The sequence below is a fragment of the Psittacula echo genome (assembly GCF_963264785.1).
Source record: "Psittacula echo genome assembly, chromosome: 10".
Lineage (NCBI taxonomy): Eukaryota > Metazoa > Chordata > Aves > Psittaciformes > Psittacidae > Psittacula > Psittacula echo.
Window position 1 is genome coordinate 8627158 of NC_137741.1, and position 20057 is coordinate 8647214.

Sequence of the window (20057 nt, forward strand, 5' to 3'; positions counted from 1 at the left end):
TCACTAGCGATCAGATCTCCATGTCATCCAGCCGTGCCCAGCAGATGCACGCCTTCTCGTGGATACGGAACACCTTGGAAGAGCACCCTGAGACATCCCTTCCCAAGCAGGAGGTTTATGATGAATACAAGTGAGTGCTTCTGAATTGGAATCATGCATGTGGCTTTAGTGAGCGTGGATAGTTCTGTGACACTGGCTTTACAGGCACTCCACTGATGTGCATGTATAAGTGCATACAGTAGAACAAGGCCTTGTATACTGATGTACCTGAGAATGTTCTAGCTACAGTGTTCATTGTTTCTGCCAGTGAAGATAAGATTGTGATGTTTAAGTTGTGTATTAGATATGGTGAAGGAAAGATACAAGCATTTCTTAACAAGTAAATATCTGTATGAATATTGTTTGGTATTTGGACAGAGGAGCACAGGTAAAAAGCACCAGTTATTATCTGGTGGTACATTTTGGTCTGCTTACTTATACTGCCTTATATGACTGCATTAACTAGGTTGAGGGATTGAATTGTTCCTCCTGGAAATGCAGCTATTTTGCACATAAGATCTAGCCAATCACACCTTTCTTTTCAGAATAATGCATAAATGTTGGACCTTCCTGCAGCAAACCTGATTTCTACAGAGGCACTCTATATCTGAATATGTATGAAACCAGTAACCAAGGCCACTGCGAGTCTGTGTTGTCAAGTCTCAAAGCTACCATGTAATGGGAAAGCGATTAGAAGCGAGGGAGAAGGAGCTGTCTGACGGAAGTTGGATTTGAATTCATTTACGGAACATTCCCTGGGGCAGGAGAGGGGTATGGGGGAGAAGAGAATAATCATCTTCAGCCCGGTTGCCTGAAGATGAATAACAGATTTATGATCTAGTATGAATATTTCCATAATCCAAGCGATTACAGTAATTTGCAGTGAGCCGAATCCCTTCACCCTCTAAGTGCCTACAGGATTCAGCCCTTAGTCGTTGTTATTGCAGGGTTGCCTTTTGTGAATACCTCCTTTTAATTAACTCTGGTCAAGTTTTTTACTCTGAGCCGAACCACGATGGCATTCGCTCGGCTGGGGTTGATAAACATACACACCTATTTCTGAGATGGTGCCATTGACTGGAGTGGTGACGCAGCCTGGAAGTGGAGCCAATGGCACAGACGTGCCGGGGTGGCCAATCCCCGAGCAGCAGCCGCTCGCGCAGACACAGCAACAGCGGCAGCTGCTGTGCGGGAGAGAGATGGGAGCGTTATTCTTAAATATATTTCTTATTAAATAATTTATGGCCTGCTTCAGCAACAAATCTGCTTGGCTTCCATGCTGTGCCAAGCTGCAGATGCCCGGAAAAATCATCATCTACAGATTGTGGAGTGTGAAATTTGGATGGCTTTTGTATGTAGCTGCATCAAGTATTTGTGTATTGTATTTTTTTTTTCTCCCCTAACAAAATAAGGGTGGTAAGCAAATATTCAGGAAAATATCAAATGTTTGGAATCTGTTCTCCTTTGAAAGCATCTGTTCTGTTTTTAAAATATTCAGTTTCTTTGAATATTTTCATGAGTTATTCTTGCACACCAAAGGAAAAGCAGTCTTGAAGTGGGAGGTGGGGAACAGACATAAATACATGAGAGTTAGTTTTGATAAGTCATTTTTCTTTGCCTAAGGGGGTTAAAACCTCTCAAAACTCGCTTCTGTCATACTAACAAGTTACCATTTCTTTCCTCTGTGTACCAAGATAGACATTGCATGAGTTTACAGTGAGCAAGCTTATGCACTCTGCACGTGTAAATCAAAGTTGCAAGGCTCCAGAAGAGTGATGCGTCCCACCAGCATCTCAATTCCTGCTCTAAATTTTGGTCAAAATAAATCTTGCAAAGCTACTGGGCTTCTGCATCTCCTTTCATGTGTTTGGGTTCATTTCTTTTCAATGAAGAGGGAAAACAGAAGCTTGCAGTCCTCACAAATCCACCACTGGCAGGTGCTGATGGTGTTTCCAGCTCTTCCCTGTTTCAGTATCCTCTTCTTGTTGTGCTTATTCCACACAGCGACTCTTCTGTTTTCTTCCTCTTCTATTTAATTGTGAATTCACATCTCTGACTGGATTATAGTGAATGGATTCCTCACTCTTTGGAAGGGAATAAAATAAATGAAAAACGCAGCGTAATACAAGGCAGTAGCACTTGGGAAGGTTGAGAGCTTGCAGCTGAATTTCAGAAAGGAGGTAGATGAAAGCTACTTCACCTCTCTTGTTGGTGCTGTGAAGCTGCTTGTTTCTGTTGGCACACACGGTTCTGCCAGCTTCTTCTGGGACTTATGGGGGATAGTCTGGAAAATACTATGGGAACTCAGGAGGAGCTGCCTAATGTGAGGTAGCCTGTAGAGAATGGATGCTACCTCCCATCAGATACTTTCAATGTTTTCTTTTAAGTCAGTTTTATTTAGGTGTCTTTTCCCTATTAGTAAACACCCTTCTGGAGGTGGCCAGGTGTAGATTTAGCTGAGTTTAGGGAATTAGGATTTTGAGTCTCAGTGCAGTCCTGCAGTAGGTGCGCAGATAAAATCCCCATTTGCCCACAAAATGATTTGTTGAGCCTTCAGTAAACACTTGGGTCCTCTTGTCTTGCTTCAACTGTGATGACACAAGGAAAGAAAGTCATTCATGTTTAAATTTGGTGCCCTGAAAATTCACTTGATATGCTTAATATGGATTATGAGGTCTTTGAGTCATCCCGTATCTCTTTCCTTTAGTCTGTAAATCATTAATCCGTGCTTTTCTGACTGCTGGGCCGCTCTGATGCTAGATTATATGCGCTAATGTTAAGAATGTAAACCAACAAGTTTGGAGAATAATATTCAGAAGCTAGCACAGAGGAGGGTGGTAATATAGGAATATCATGCCTGCTAAAAAAAAAAGACACAAGGTACTAGTCTTTAGATAGCACTTAACCAGTGTTTTCATGTAAAGCTCCCTGGTAGAAACAGGCTGGGACCTATTGTGTTGTATATCCAGTCCTCTGTCATAAGCAACTACCTATACATTCCTTTTAAAAGCCAGTCAAACTCCATCTAAAGCAGCTGTTTCTCACCTCTACTGCTGCTCTTGGGAGTCTGACCTGCACTTAAAATGGTTTTCAGACATTTGGTTTCCATCCTATCTGATATTTTAGACTTATTTCTGTGCTAGAATTGTTTATCAGCTTAATGAGAGCCTACCTCTTCCTAAGGTTCTTTGCTCTAACCCACTCTTAGAGACCAGTGTTTTTGCTGGATTGGATAAGCCAAGATCTTTGTTTCATTTCATGCGAAGTTCTTCATCGCTTGCTGTTCACGTTATTTTTTCTGCTCAGGAAGCTCTATGGGCTGAGCTGCATAGCCTGATCCTCTTCACGGGCTTTTGCGTTAATTTGCACGGTGGGAGCTGTACTTTCAAGTGTGCTCCTGGTGTCACCTATGTCTTGAGTGCATACAAGTTTAAGATTTTAGGGAAAAAAAGGAAGGGCATTTTCTCCTTATGGTCATGATGTGGAGTGTGTACAAAGGAATGTAAGCAGCCATGTGCCCATTGTCGTTCCTGTCTCTGCGTAGACCTTCCCTCCCCCATCTGTTTCGAACCCACCCTTCAAATAAGCAAAACAGCTCCTGGGCGCAGGGATGTGCCAAGACTGCAAGTAGCAAAGAGAAGAGCTTCAGGGAAGAGGCTCCTGGTGCGTGTTGTCAGGTCAATGAGAGACCACAGATGGACATGGGGGGTTCTCGGCTGAGCCAGGAGGAGGAGGGGCCACATGGGATGATCTGTCTGAAAACTGAAATTACATGATAATAGCTCAGAAATCACAAGCTTGCAGGAGCTGCCAGTATGGATATGAGGGGACCATGTAACTGGATGCTTTGCTGCTAGCAAATAATTGTCTTGAAACAGATGTACTAGACTTGAGGAATGGATCTTTTTTTCCTTTTTCATTTGCTTATTTTCTCCTGTGGAGGGAATAATTTTAACTTGGAAGTCGATAGTTTGGTAGGCCCCTAATCCTGTTGTTCTGCTGGGTTAGGGTTTTGTTTTGTTTTGCTGACATTGTTGAGTTTCAAAAATATTGCTGACTGTGGCAGAGAAACTCAAAAGAGCCCTCCTTTGCATGCTAGTTGAGACTTAAAGTCCTGTAATCAGCATAAGTAAGTGATAAAGAGCCACCTTCTAGGAATTTTCAGGGTGAAGTTATTGGGGCCTGGAAAGATGCAAGGGCCAAAAACCAAACCTAAACAGATATCTGTCACCCATAAAGCAATGTCTGATTCCTAAGAGGGTGCAGTGAGGCAGGAGAAGTATTCCTTTGTAATAACTTCAAAGGGACATAGAATTCAGATTCTGTGACTGACCTGCATTGAGATGAAGTTGGATAAAAACACTCTTCATGTCCCATACAGAGACTAGACTAACGGCTGACTGTGAACCAACTTGTAGGCAACATCTTCTGGTTGGCACAGAGTGGCTGCGTAGATGGGGAAGCGGGCATATGCAAACTCTGCAGGGAAATGTCATAACCAAAGAGCATAAATCTTGCTGTTCATCATCATCAAGATCATTACATTTGTGGTGGTGCTTTCCAAGTAGAGGATACTTACATACCACCAAGGCAAAAGCAGCAGATCCCTGCTCTGTAATAACTAGTATTTTGAAGGAGAAAATGCAGTGGAAGTATCTCCAGAAACACTTCTTTCTGCAGAGGCATTCCGACTGGCCTACTTTGGATGCAAATGCCATTGCTAATTGCTACCAGTTTTAAGTGGTGATACTGGGCATGAAGGACCTGTTTCAGGAATGTTGCTCTGTCTGTCTTTTTCCATGTATGTACCTGATTAGAGTAGCAGGCAACGTGATATATGAAGTTACTGGTTTTCTGCTCTCCTGCTGATGCCCACACAGTCACCTTTTCAGAGATGGTTGTGTTTTGTGTATTGCTGGTAGGACATTTCAGAGGAGGGGAGGTCATTGCTATCTGGTGCAGACTGTGTGACTGCAGGAAATCTGAATGAAAGTGCTCTGACAGTGTGTGGTTTGGGCCTTAGCACGGTAACATCTGTGAAATGCCACGAGGCTCTTGAACAAAAGGCAGTGTGCATTCTCATCTTTGTGCAGCCTTAAGCACTTACTGTGTAGCTAAACGTGCCAGAACAGTTCCCAGTTTTCTCCTCTGGTTTCTCATGTTTGTGATTTTCCAGAACATTCAGGTTTTGCAGTGAAATCAATGACTCCTGTTCCTGCCTCAAGGAGATATTTTTTACATAGATGTTGAAACCAATTTTCCTGTGCTGTTTGTGAGAACTGAGGACAGATAACAGTGCCCGTTTTACCAGGATAAGTAAACCTAAGAGAATAATCGCCTTTTGTTGCTTTATTCCCCTGTACCATCAGGTTGCATGCTCAGTCACACAAACATCTACATTTGCAAAGGCAGTTGAAATCTGTTAATTTAGGATTGTTAATACAAAGATGTTTATAATTAAGCAGCTCTCATAGTTCAGTGCTGGTTACAGTCATTAGGGGACTAGGTCCTTCAGTATGTGTTTGTTATACCTATAAAGGCAAAGCTGGTTCCCTGGAAAGGTGTGTTTTATTAAATTGAGCTCTGTTTAGCTCTGTTAAATTGAGGTTGTGTAGGCAGAATCTTTCTCTGGACACTGACAAATCTCTTACTGCTTTTCAAACATTTCTGCAGGATTTCAGGCCTTACCACACTCAGGTATACTTCTGGCTAGAACAATGTCTCTGCTTTTATTATGTCCTAAAATAAATGAATTGAAACATATGATATGTTTCAAACTAAGTTGTGGAGTAAATCTTAACTGTGCTCTAGATAATGCCACTACTTGTTATGTCTCCGCATGACTTGTCTTTGAACTCAGTAGAGAACAAGGCAAAAACTATGGTATTAATAGCTCTGTTTATACATTTTTAATGCATTCAATTCGTTGTGGATAGCTTCATTAATGTTAAATATGGTTCTAAATATGGATGGTTATAAGTGTTTTCTTTTGAAAACCTTTGATGGAGTCTAGCATGCAGGCTGGCCTCTTGTATTAACTTTGATTCCATTCATGCTTTCTTTCTCTTTGTTGCAGGAGCTATTGTGACAATCTTGGCTACCACCCATTAAGTGCTGCTGACTTTGGAAAGATCATGAAAAATGTCTTTCCAAATATGAAGGCCCGTCGTCTAGGCACAAGAGGCAAATCAAAATATCCTTTGCTAGAACACTTCTCAGTAACTTCTTCTGCACTTGCCTGACGAACATCTGTCGTTATGGCTTAACTACCAGCTAAATGGAGAAGTAATGTTAAATAAAAAACACAGGCACTTTCCCAGCGTTCTTTAAAAATCAGTAATTGCAGTAGTATAAGGTTGCGAGATACAAGTTCGGAAACAAGTGCATAAATTTAGCTTCTGATGCTTAGTTGTCACAGCAGCGAGGAATCAAGGAGGCTTTATCATTTAGTGCAAAGGGAAGTAATGGAATAAAGGAATGTGCCTTATGTATGTGCAGTGACTAATATTTTATTGGTAGTACAGTTCAGAATTATCAGAACGTTTCTTGATTTTCTATTATGCTTGTGCACACCAGTAATGTAAAAGTTAGTTGTAAAGCCAAAGATCCTTCTTAACCTGTGCTACAGGTATTGCATTAAACTGCCTCTCAAACGTTAGTATTGCTTAGAAGAGAAGAGGGAACTGAGAAGTTGTCACAAAAGCTCACTTCAAACTAGAAGGCACAACCTGAGCCTTGTGCTGCTGTCAGAGAGGGAGACGACTTCCTTCACTGCATGGTGCAGACCTCCTGAGATAGGAATAGCAATTTAAAGCAGGAGCCTCTAGGAGGTGCTGTCTCTGTGTCTTGGCTGCAGAGTCTTGTTCCCTATGCCCAAAAGTTGGAATTCACTTCCTTCCTTGTATTAGAGAAATAGTCCATCCCAGAGGGCATGCCAAAACACTACCCCACTTAATAGTAACTTAATACAAACCTTAAAATAGTTAAAAGCCTGATGCTGTCATAGTGTAACTAGACATAATTGTTACAAGCACAACTACACACAGATCTTGGGACAGGTTAGTTGAGCAGTTAATAGGTAGCCAGTGTAAAGAATTCAGTGCAAATGCTGTGCAAAAGAGTCTGCTCTACCACTACTGCTTCTGCTGCTTTAGTATAGGGGCAGGAAGCTCTGTTATGTAAAAAATGCAATAATCAAGTCTAAAAGAGGCTACAAGGATATGAATTTCTCAGCCTTTTCTGAGACTGAACTGCAATTTATCTTGTCTTTATCATGCTGAGGTGTTCCATTAAAAACAAAAAACTTGTGATTTTCAAAGTAAGTAGGTTTTTCATCAAGAACTTTGTCTTTTCCAAATTGAGAATTACACCTTCCCTTAAGAATCGGTAGAAACCATCATGGTGGTGTCTGGTGCACCCCTCAGGATCCACTCTTGCTCTGTTCTAATGTGCTGGGTAGGCTAAACCACTGCAGTGAGCGAGAGAAGGAGACCATTAGAAAGCCAAAAGGCATCAAGGTAGCTTGTAGGCTCTAATTAGAAACCACTCAGAACAACTAGCAGTAATGATGTGGACACGCTGTAATACCAGTCTTTGTGAAGGTCTCACTTGAAGCATGCACTTAAGGAATTAAATGCTAGCAGGTAGCCCAGAACTGTTTATCTTCCCTAGAGGAGGAAAAGCCTCCTATGTAATAGTAAATGGAGAAATTGTGTCAGTTAAATTGCTTCATAAGATACAGTGTTGGATTATCTAGCAGTGGAGCCCAAAACTTAGTAGTGATGTTCTGGGTAGAACTATAGAAGTTCTAAAGAGGAAATCAAATGCTGTAATTGTAGCTTGACACAGGGTATCTCTTTCAGATCTATTTCATAAGTTTCTAATTCGGAATGATTTAAATGTGACCTTATCTCACATTTACCGTAGTATCTAGCCTCCTTACATTTATTTAACTGTAATTATGCTTAATCCAGGTTAATGCAAGCAAATGCAAGCTTCATAGTGTAAGAAAGAGAAATACAGACGTATTTACAGATTGTGAAAAATTAGTCCTGAAAAGGATTTGTGTGTATGTGGACTCCCAGTGTAATGCTGGGGAGAGCAAAAAGGCTGATTTGATTTTTAGACCCAGAAACAAGTGAATAAGAGTAATGGAGGGAGTATATTTTTGGGTACTGATTTGATGACATCAACATAAGAACAAATCTGTGTATTTGTATCCATATTCTTACAGAAGAAGAATTATCATGGATGGGGAGAGAGCGACAAAAATTGTGTGAAATCTTAGGAAGAAATGGCCTCATCAGTCACTTTATCTTGTGGAGAATTTCTGTAGTTTGTGGAAGTCTCTTAGGAGAAGGAATTGTCAGAAAATTCATCAAAAAGGCAAAAAAGAACAACTCAAGATAAAACAAGTTTGGGAGCACATTTTTAATAGTGATTAACTTCTGGAAGTGCATTCTCCATCTTGTTTTAGGCCTGTTTTATGAAGGGAATATAGTCCAAATTTATGTTCATGATTTAAATATTGAGTAGCTGATTGAAACTATTTGGTATGGTTTAGTGGTTCTTTTAAGTTATCAAATTCAGTCCATCTTACCCAGCATCACTTGCTCCTCTGTGTAGATGGAGGAGCCCATGGACACACCCAAGAATGCAGCCATTTACAGGCTTCTGGTTCTTTCTGGCTATGAGACTGTTAGTGACAGTAATTGTTAGATCTGTTGTTGAGATTGCTTGTAAAGCTTATGAGGGGTATCAGGAATTGCTGCCCTTCCCTCCTACCCCCCAACTAACAAGCAGACTAATTAGACCTTAATTCTTGTTCACATATTGCTACAGTGGACTGAGGAAGAAGGCTTTTGTGCATATGCCAACACTGCCCAACCTTGACTTTCACAAAACTGGAGATGGGGTATGATACATACTTGCTTATTTATATGTATTTTTGCCTGTTAACGTTTATTATGTTGTTTTCCCATCTGACGTTTTCAAGGCAAAGTGAAGAGCTCTGTAGATCTTTAAGGTTTTTCTTCATGATACTTCTATTCTGAATCATTGTTTGATGTTTTTATGTAAGTTCAGAATGAATTGCAGTGCTATTAAACTAATTGAGGAGGTGAAGCAGACTTTCCCTGTGTTGCCACCCACAAGCTGTATCTTTCTAACTCTGTTTCTGTTTTGGTTTTACCATATATTAAAAAAAAAACCCCAAAACAGCAAGTCAATGGAAGGGAAGAGGAACCACAGTGAAAGAAGGAGTTCCTGGGTAGTGGTGCCTGCTGAGTTGATAAGATTCTGGCTGCAGGAAGCACCAGTTAGTGGTGGTCCAGATATTAGGAGTCTGCTGTTTTCTTCCAGAAATGTTAGCTCTATATAATGCCTTCAGAAACCAGCAGCAGATTAATGTTAAGGCATTTCATGTTGAATTATATTGATGTTGTGATTTTATTTTGCTAATTTCATGAAAGACTGTGAACATACTTCTTGCGTGTGTGTGATCATCATTTGCTCTCTTATTTTTTTTTTTATGACTTAATGGCCCTTAATAATTAAAGTAACTTTTCCTCCTTTGTTTGTTGTAGTTGGATGGGGCAGAGCCATCTGGGCAGCTACAAAGTGCTGATGAGGAAGTCGTCTCTGCGGCCTGCCGGCTTGTTTGTGAATGGGCCCAGAAAGTGCTGAGCCAGCCTTTTGATACAGTCCTGGAACTGGCTCGTTTCCTTGTGAAAAGTCACTATATTGGTACCAAGTCAATGGCAGCTTTAACAGTAATGGCAGGAGCACCAGCAGGTAATGAGATAAACCCAAGACAAGAGGGACTTGCTTTGAGGGATCTCGTTACAACCCCCCTACCATAGGCAGGGACACCTCCCACTACTAGATCAGGTTGCTCAAGGCCCTTTGAAGCCTGGCCTTTAATGTGATCCATTTAGTGTGGTCTGTTCTCATATGAAATGCATTGTGTTTAATGCTTTGGCCATTAGATAATATCAGCTGCACAGAGCTGCACTTCTGTGATACAGACCTGCAGGTTTCTGGAAAGATTTTCGGGTTTTAAAGCTGCCTTAGACACTGGTAACAAAACAAAAACACGGTAGGTGATGAATGTTACAGGTTCATGTAAAACACATCCGCTGCCCTCTACTGTCAGTTGAACAAAATGCATTGGGTTTCAGTTTTGCTAACACAAAAGTTGTGATTTAGGATTACTGGGAATAAGATCCAGTACACAATGTTTTAGCAGCATGTCTCACAGATAGAGGTTTTGCCACAAATGTGGAAATAAGCTGAAACACCAAGTAGATTTGAAGCTGAAGTGTATGGGAACACCCATGAGGTGTTCCAGAATGGTTGTGGAGATGCCTGTCTTGTGTTCTGTGTGGTTAGATACAGAAGTGGCACTTTAGCAGACAGGGTATGTGTGGTTATAATTGATTCTTATTTTCTATTTAGGAATAAAAGGGATCCCCCAGCCCTCAGCTTTTATACCTACTGCTGAAAGTAATTCCTTTCAACCGCAAGTAAAAACTCTGCCATCTCCTGTTGATGCCAAGCAGCAGCTGCAGCGTAAGATCCAGAAGAAGCAGCAAGAACAGAAACTGCAGTCTCCTTTGCCAGGAGAGTCTCCAGCAAAGAAAACAGAAGGCACCGCAACCAACGGTGTGACCAGTATATCTAATGGAAGTCCTGCAATTCTCTCTCCTCCGCCTATTGGCATTGTTGTGGCAGCTGTCCCCAGCCCGATACCGGTAATGTTCTCCAGCAGTTCTCTAGAGAAACCACCCTATGAAAGGGTTGTAAATCACCGGTAACTAAGCAGGGGTGTCAGTGGGATAGAAGAACAGATTCCATTCAAAGGCTTGGGTCCCTTGATGCTTCTCATGTCCCAGTGACTGTGTTATACCACGTGAATTACAGGATCGATACGGAGGCAACGGAATTCTTATCACATGGCATAGGCCAAGTTCATCTTTGAAGTCATTGACAGTGGGATTTCTGCTAGCAATAATTAAGGTTATATATGGGAATAATTGCCCTTGAGATAAAGTTTAACCAGACGAGAGAGCTGACACTAGACATGTGGGTCGCTGAGCCTCACTATGGAATCTAGATTGCCTTCTGTGGGCTCAGTGCATGTAGTGACAGCAGCAATTTTGCATGAATATCTGTAGTATGGAGCATCTTTGTCTTTCAGCCATACATAACTGGGCTGGCAGCAGCGGGAAAGGTTATTTGTTTTTTAAGATGTTAGCTCTGTTGTAGATTTCAATAGGTAAGCCAATTTTTCTGCCCGATAGTGAGTTTGTATTTAACTGGCTCTTGAAACCCTAACAATAAGCAGTGTTTTGAACACATCTTCTCCTCTTTAACCTCCCTATGTCTGTCTTTTTGTTCCATGTGGTGAAGGATTGTATGAGAATGACCCTTTCATTAGCAGAAGAGCAGACTAGTGCGTAGACCAGTGCCTCATGCGTTACAAACTGAGGCCATGTATCCGTCTACCGATCTTCGAACAAATAGAAATTGTCTTATGTATAATTGAAGAGCTTGTTTCGTTTCGGAGTGACATTCACTAGCTTTGGTGTATTGAGCTGTGTTGGCCTTCACCTTTGAAAGCTGGGGGGTGAGGCGTTCTGTGGGCTTCGAGGACTTCCTTGCTTCATTGCCACACTTCTTTCTCTCTCTACAGGTGCCAAGGACCAGGCAGTTGGTGACGTCCCCAAGTCCTATGGGATCGTCTGATAGCAAGGTCCTGCCGCTCAACGTTCAGGTGGTCACTCAGCACATGCAATCAGTCAAGCAGCCACCAAAGACTCCCCAGAATGTTCCTGCCAGCCCAGTTGGTGACCGCTCTGCCCGGCATCGCTACCCGCAGATCTTACCGAAACCAGCAAACACCAGTGCTCTCACCATCCGCTCTCCCACAACGGTGCTCTTCACCAGTAGCCCAATCAAGACTGTTGTGCCAGCTCCACATGTGAATTCCTTAAATGTGGTAAAAATGACAGCAATATCTCTTGCCCCGAGCAGCAGTAGTGTGCCCGTCAAACAGACGCCTTCAGGTAGCAGTAATGCAGGAGCAGCAGAAGAAGGGAGGACTGGTCCACAGATCAAAAATGGATCTGTTGTTTCACTTCAGTCTCCAGGATCCAAGCCTAGCACTGTTGTAGCTGCACCTGCAGTCAAGGTCAAAATGGAACCTGAAGCATTGCTGGATGAGAACTCGGTACAGGGCCAAGAGAGCTCTGATGTCTCTAAATCCGTAAAGGCAACCCCTGACCTGCCTCCTGCTCAACTAATCAATTTTGAGGTTGCAACCTTGAAGGTTTCAGCTGATGATGTTGTGGAGACAAAACCAGATAAGGGCTGTGATCAGGGAGCTGAAGAAGCAGGGACCAAATATAAAACAGAGTCTGATGAGATCACACCAGTTTCTTCAGCAGGCAATAATCAAAGCACTATAAAGGTCTCAGTTGCCAGTCAGAACTTGTCCAGCACCAGCATCGGTTCACCTCCTACTGGTGAGTCTACAGTTAAAGACAAAACATGCACTAAAAGTCCAAGAAAGCGACAACCTTCTACACTTCAGGATTCCCAGGTACCACCTTTAAAGAAACCACTGGTGGAGCAGCTTTCAGCTGGTAATACTGTGGAGAGTCAAAAAGCAAACAGTGTTAAGAAGTCTCCGAAGGCTGGAGCATTAGCCGGCAGTGACAATACAGCACCACTTGCTCAAGTTCCCAGCAGCATACCTGTGAAGGTAGCTGTACCTTCTGCTGCTGCAGCAAACTTAACAACAGACTTTTCTTTGAGCACCAATTTAAATACCAGTGATTCTGCTTTAGTACAGCAGCTTGCATCAGCATCATCTCCAGATATAAAAGTAAAATTGGAAGGAAACTTATTTATCATAGAAAATGATTCAAAATCTGATGGCAGCTTTAACCCAAATACGTGGCACCATGTCACCAAAACCTCTGACTTTGCATCTGTGAATTGTGAACAGCAGCAAGACATCAGTGTTATGACCATTGCAGGGCACTCTGGCTCTAGTGACTTACAGGAATCGGCATGGGAGCCAGTGGACTGTGAAGGAATGCAGCAGGATGTGTACAACCAGCAGTTACAGAGCCAGATTCAGGACTCCTCCTTGGGTCAAATGCAAGCACAGCCTTCAAATCAGTTACCTCTGCAGTCGGAGCTGAAAGAGTTTGAACATACAGTCCCACAGTCAAATGACAACTTCTTTTCATTTGATGATGACCTTACCCAGGACAGCATTGTGGAGGAGCTGGTGCTCATGGAGGAGCAGATGTCCATGAATAATTCCCATCCTTACGGTGGCTGTCTAGGAATGGCGCTTCAGAGTCAGACTGCCGCTCAGGGAGCTCCCGTGTCATCTCATCCCAGCAGCACGCACTTCTACCATTCGATCCATAACAACAGCACTCCGATTCACACTCCTACCCCCACGCCAACCCCAACTCCCACCCCAACCCCGACTCCAACCCCCACCTCCGAAATGATCGCTGGGTCTCAGAACATGTCCCGAGAGAGCCCCTGTTCGAGGCTGGCTCAGACAACTCCCGTAGACAGTGCTCTAGGAAGCAGCCGGCATACGCCTATCGGCACGCCGCATTCCAACTGCAGCAGCAGCGTTCCTCCAAGTCCTGTGGAATGCAGAAACCCGTTTGCATTTACTCCCATCAGCTCCAGTATGGCTTACCACGATGCCAGCATTATATCAAGTAGCCCTGTGAAGCCAATGCAGCGGCCTATGGCTACCCATCCTGACAAAACCAAGCTTGAGTGGATGAATAATGGCTACAGTGGCGTTAGCAACTCATCGGTTGCAAACCACGGCATCCTTACGAGCTATCAGGAGCTGGTGGAAGATCGCTTCAGGAAACCTCACGCTTTTGCTGTTCCTGGCCAGTCCTACCAGTCCCAGCCGCGCCACCACGATCCTCACTTTGGTCGGGTGACTCCTGTTTCCCCTGTGCAGCACCAGGCAGCTCCTGTCAGCAGCACCACCAAGCAAGAGGGCTTTGCTGTTCCTGCTCCTTTGGACAACAAAGGAACCAGTTCCTCTCTCAACAACAGTCTGAGATGCCGGAGCGTGAGCCCTGCTGTCCATCGCCAGCGGAATCTCAGTGGAAGCACTGTTTACCCTGTTTCAAATATACCACGCTCTAATCTGACACCTTTTGGAAGTCCAGTGACGCCTGAAGTTCACAATGTATTTGCTAATATCCATGCAGACACCAGTGCCAATAACATAGCGCAAAGAAGCCAGTCAGTCCCGTTGACTGTGATGATGCAGACGGCCTTCCCGTCTCTTCAGAAACAAACAAACACTAAAAAAATAACCAATGTGTTGTTAAACAAACTTGATTCTGATAGTGATGATGCAGTGAGAGGTTTGGGAATGAACAACATGCCCTCGAATTACACGGCCAGGATGAATCTCACTCAGATTTTAGAGACATCCGCCGCTTTCCCTAGTGCCAACCCACAAAATATGATCAGTTCCAGCACTTCGGTTTATGAATTCCAAACACCAAATTACCTCACAAAAAACAGCAGCACCGATCAGATCAGTTTTTCTTCTGGAGATAACCAAGCACAATCAGACATCGGAGAGCAGCAGTTAGATTTTAGCAGCGCTGTAAAAGACATTTTAGGGGAGGACAGTCTGCCAACAAACCAGCAGCTGGTGAATCAGGTGGCATCAGATCTCAATAACGTTGCATCTGTCTTTTCCAGCGACATCAGGTTGTCTTCCGAGCTCTCAGGCAGCATTAATGATCTGAATACTTTAGACACAAATCTACTGTTTGATCCAGGTCGTCAGCAGGGACAAGACGATGATGCTACACTGGAGGAATTAAAAAATGACCCCTTGTTTCAACAAATCTGCAATGAATCCATTAACTCAATGACTGCATCAGGTTTTGAGTGGATGGAGAGCAAGGATCATCCTGCTGTTGAAATGTTGGGTTAATCTTGTTTTATAATATGTATGTAGCACACTGTATCTAAGAGACAGACGTATTGTATTTGTCTTAATGGAAGTGCCTCCCGCAGCAGAAACACTTGCTATGTATTGTGGCATTTTTAAACAAGTTTGCTGTACCTGTTGCTCATTCTTCAGCAGGGAAAAGGCAGTCTTACCAATTTTAAACCAATCTCTGAAGGTGATGGGCTGTCAAGGAGCCAGTGTTAAAATTGGAGTTTTATAGTGTTTCCCATTCAACATTTCTTACTGTAGCAAATAAAGAAGTGGTTGATGGCCAGCCAGCAGTGGCAGCTGTGGTGAGGCTTTGGGAAGGTTGGAAGTCAGTAGGCTTGCCAGACTTTGCATTGCTTGTTACTTCTTAGTAGATGATCCTTACTGACCGTTGTCTTTCAGGTTTGAAATGCAGTGTGCCTGCAGATAGGTAGTTGCAGGGGGTGGGTACAAGTGAGCCAGGTGCCTGACATGCAGGTGCCTGATCATTGTGTAGCTGTCTTGAGCACTGCTCAGTGGTGAACTGTGGGCAACCTCTGTAGCACTGGTGCCATTGGCATCACTGGTAAAACACAGAGATAGGAAAAACTAGCAGGAACGATCAAGGAAAAAGAAAGATGCACTAAATTTTTTATTTAAGAGAAATAAATCTATGTAGTTATTTTATCCATTGATATTCATGACATACTTGATATTTTAATTCTCACTTCAGTGTTTTTATATTAGGTAAAATTCATGAGAAAAGATTTTGAGCACTGAGATTTAATCTAGGTGTAACACCCTATTTTAAAGTGATAGGTACTGTTTAATTATTTATCAATGCTAGAGAAGGAACGTGAGACTTTCCCTCCCTTTTAAAAGAAGAAGAGCTTCTGGAGCTCATTAAAATACTATTTTTAAAGATGTGTTTGTTAAGTTTGCTCCTTCCTAACCTAGTGGAGGCTGTAGGAGATGGTCTTTTCTCTGTGTTTTGGTAGGTTGAGCCTCTCTGGTTTTCTTGCTCTTTTTTTAAACAAAAGATTATTAAAATATTAGAAAATGTGGTTGATCTACAAATATTTCATACAGAGCCATAATACTGCCAGGCACTTTACAGACACAGTAAGAAGTGAGCTTGCTTTTAGAAGTACTTACTGGTTTAGAAGCCTGAGTTCCATTTTCATACATGATTTGACAGGACTGGTGGATCTGATTTTTGTTCGGAGGTTGTTTGTTTACAGGTCCTTCACTGCCCCTCTGGAAAATGAGATTTAGACTTCCGATGGACTAGTTCACCTGAACCAAACAAAAGACCTTTTGTTTTTCCAGCATGGCATGGGTCTCTGTGATGGTGAAAAGAGACAGGTACTTAACTGGCCATGGCCCTGATGCTAGAAAGAGGACTTGCAGAGGCAAGCTTTTACAAAAGAGATGGTGCTCTTAAGGGATGCCATCCCTTAAGCTTAGAATAAAACTGATTTTCTCTCCCGTGAACTAACCCATGTTAAACAGAAACAGAGCAGAAACATTTTCCTCTTTTGAATTGCTTCTTTGAATAAGTGGTCATGGATTTATGAAGGGGGAGGCGCTATGAGCCCCCCTGGATTTATTTAAGGGGAAGATGCTCAGATTTTTCAGGTGATCAGTGTTTTGTTAAGCGTTCTGGTGGTTTTCTGTTTCTTCACTTTTTGCTGATGACTTGAGTACTGGTCCATTTTTTGGCGGTGCTGATTCAACTTGTGCAGCTGCATTGACACTTGAGGTGCTGGTGTACCACGGCTTCTCTTGCTCTTGCCTCAATTCATCACCAGTCTATGGCCTCTTCTGCAGGGACAAACAGTTGTGCCAAGCTGTAGCACCTTATGGGGCCTGATTTCACTGTGCTTGCGTTGCAAGTTTTGCTGCTTTGTCAAGAACAAACTTGGAGAGTTCAGTTTCTCTCCTTGAAGCATGTGGATGTGTGATAGTGTGGTTTGCTTTGTTTAAGACCAAGTTTTAAGTTTAATTAAGGAAATGGGGCAGAGACTAAAACCTGCATGGTACCCTTCTGCTTGTTACTGTGCCAGGTGTCTGCCAGTAAGGCTTGAACTATTTTTCTTGTAGACTAAAGTTGCTGAAGGCAGGGCTTGAGTTCCGGACCTGCCTGTGGCCTTTTGCTGGAGATGTGCTGAACATCTTCTTACCTTTGCTTTGTTTGGGTTGTTTTCCCTGACCCTGTGGGAAGTGCCAGCACTACTGTGGATAGGCAAACCTACCTTCTGATGGAGAGCGGCGCGAGAGGCCACGAGTGCCGGCGCTGCAGCAACCCATGTGTCTGCATGAGCTGCTGGGCTGGCCTTACCTCCGGGTCGCTGACAAGGAGAGTGAGGTGGGCTTGGAGGGCACAAGTTTTTGCCCAGCTCTGCTATAGTGTTTTTAGAGCCTTTCTCAGAACAGCAAGAGCAGATTTAAAGCTGATGTGGTCAAATTATGCAGCCATCACCAAAGGTTTTTAAAAGTGCGTTTGAAATTATTGTTAAGTACAAGCATTACATTGGGCCTAACGTGATTTAATTAGAGAAAATACTCTATAATCAGTGGATTTGAGGCAAATACATGTTTAATTTAAGAAGTGTTCAATTTGAACAAGGATTGTTTCAAGTAAAATCCAGGGCACAGCTTTGTACATCGGTGTGTATTATTTTAGAGGTGTTTGTGTTGGTGTTACAATTGATAATGTTAGGTCCCTGTACTTAGTGCTAGTTAGTTCTTTACAATACATTGAGACAGAGCACTACTGCACACCAAAGTATGCAATACCCAAAGGAAAATCCTGTGATTCTAACAAATGGAAGCCTGTCTTGTCAGATACTCCAAAACTAAGAATTTGAGACAGTTCTGACCCCTTGTTTACATTATTGGCTTCCTACTAACATGAGAAATGAATTATTTTGATAGCAGTTTTTGCTAAAGTATAAAAAACCTAGTGAATTTGTACCCTGTGTACAGTATTGCAGCAAACACTTTAAATTGGGTTGGTTGGTTAGTCCAGCAAACTTTCTGGGTTCATATATTGCACTAAAACTCTGTTGAACCTGTGGCAGGCACATTCCTTAGGATAAATGCAACAAATACGGCCCACAGATTAAAGTAAAAAAAAAAAAAGGCAAAACAAAAAAAAAGTTTTTAATGTGTTTTCATTATTAAAAGGCAAAATGTCATTAAAAGTGACAGGTGAAATTGTCTTATGTAGCAATGTGCATTGATCTCAATGAGATATTTCTATTATTCTCTTACATGAGAATATTACAGCAGGAAAAATTAAGTTTAGTTTGCTTCACCATGTTAATACATGATCACAAAACGTGCATGAGTGTTAATGACTTAATCTTGTACAGTACTAGATATATTCCTGTAACCACTTTTATTTTTGTTATTCTTTTGCTGTATTGAACTGGTTCAGTGTTAACCAGGTGAGCATAGTTATTCACAAGTTATTTACTTTTTTATGTTAACTAATTCAGCTTAGTTCTTGTTGAATATGTTCCTTTCTTGGATTATTTTTTATTGTTCTGGTGTTGAAAAACATTTTTGCATCATTTTATCATGATAAGAATTCATGAAGTAAATAATTTGCAAATAATTGCAATAAGCACTGACTTCTGAACTGAAAAGAAGGAAAGCGTTTCTTGTGCAGTGCATCTGAGGTTCATATAATAGTCTTGTACTATACTGTGCTTTATTTACTGCACCGTAAGGAAACTAAAATCCCTGTTCCACGTTTTCATTTAGTGCAGGAAATCCAGTTTCTCCCCTCTTCCCCGGTGTTTTATTGTCTGTTGTACTGCTGAAACTACAGTAGTTGAATATTGCAGTAGCATTTCAGTTATTTTTTTTATTGAAAGTGCTCAAAAATTGTTTTTTAAATGTTTTCAAAAACAATAAAAACATTTTATATTAAAATGACTTCTGGAGTTTTTTCTTCACATGGAAAACGTGCATTAAGGTTGCCCTAAAATACATGGCTTTGTAGTTGGTGTTGAAGATGGATCATAGCTGCCTGGTTGTACCGACTTAACCTGCAGTTGCTGAGCCCAGTTGTATGCTTAAAGCTGAGCATTAAGGTGAATCTTCCTAGCTGGGGTTCCGTGGTCAGTCTGTGCTCTCAGAGTAATCTCTTAAGAGTTGGTGCTAATGGGTTTCTGACCAATTACTTCATATTCCTTTTCTGTAGGTAGCCCTTTTAAGTGATAAGTGCTTGTGTGGTGATACCGTTACACTTGAGGCATAAAAAGCTGTAGCTTACAGCTGAACCTGAACTGACAGCTCAGATTTGCCATCAAACATTAAAATAGCATTTTGGCACAGGCTGTGCCTCAGAACGTGGTGGTGAAAGTTGTGCAGGTCAGAACTGCCATCACGTGCAGCTCCTCTGTGCTGCAGACAGCCTGGTGGCTGCTGCTCAGTGTTCCATTTCACGTCTGGGTGGTGGCTCCTGCTGCTGTGGTGCAGCCATCCACAGTGGTGATGCATGGCTGGCTTTGCTTTTCAGTTCTAGTAAAGCACTCTTACAAGATAGCATTACAGTGCAGCTTGACTTGCTGCCATAAAGGGGATCATATACTGTTCTTGTCTATGGAGTCCTTTATTCGGGTCGTAAAATAAACCAGCAGTGTTCCCAGCTGTGTGACCACAATGGAAAAGTATTGCCACAGAACAGAAATTGGCTGTGAGAAAATAAGAGTGAGGATAAATATTCAGGTTTTCATGCCAAAAAGATAGCACTGGTTGTTAACAGACTCCATCCTAAACTCCAGAGCGCCGAGATGAGCTGGCAGGTGGCAAGATCTGATGGTGGCACAAAATCATTTAGGTTTGTTAAGAAAGAAAAAGAATCATCAGGGAGAGGTAAAGGAGTCAACATGAATGAAAGAGCATCTGAAAGATCATTTTTAACATGAGATCGGAGGGGATGCAATTAATATATCTTGTTGGATCCTAAATTAACATGCTGTAAAAGGAGTTCTCAGTGAACAAGTCATGGACA

The 20057-nt window shown here is 42.2% G+C and overlaps 1 protein-coding gene across 1 annotated transcript in view; it reads left to right on the forward strand.

Moving 5' to 3' along the window:
• Window positions 1–18953, forward strand: part of RFX7 (regulatory factor X7) — a 49994-nt gene extending 31041 nt beyond the window's left edge. The window contains exons 4-9 of the mRNA XM_080626138.1: window positions 8–130; window positions 6116–6232; window positions 8869–8953; window positions 9624–9831; window positions 10495–10790; window positions 11732–18953. Coding sequence (XP_080482264.1) covers window positions 8–130; window positions 6116–6232; window positions 8869–8953; window positions 9624–9831; window positions 10495–10790; window positions 11732–15046 — 4144 coding nt within the window. The 3' untranslated portion in view covers window positions 15047–18953. The remainder of the gene's footprint in view (window positions 1–7; window positions 131–6115; window positions 6233–8868; window positions 8954–9623; window positions 9832–10494; window positions 10791–11731) is intronic.
• Window positions 18954–20057: the final 1104 nt, after the last annotated feature.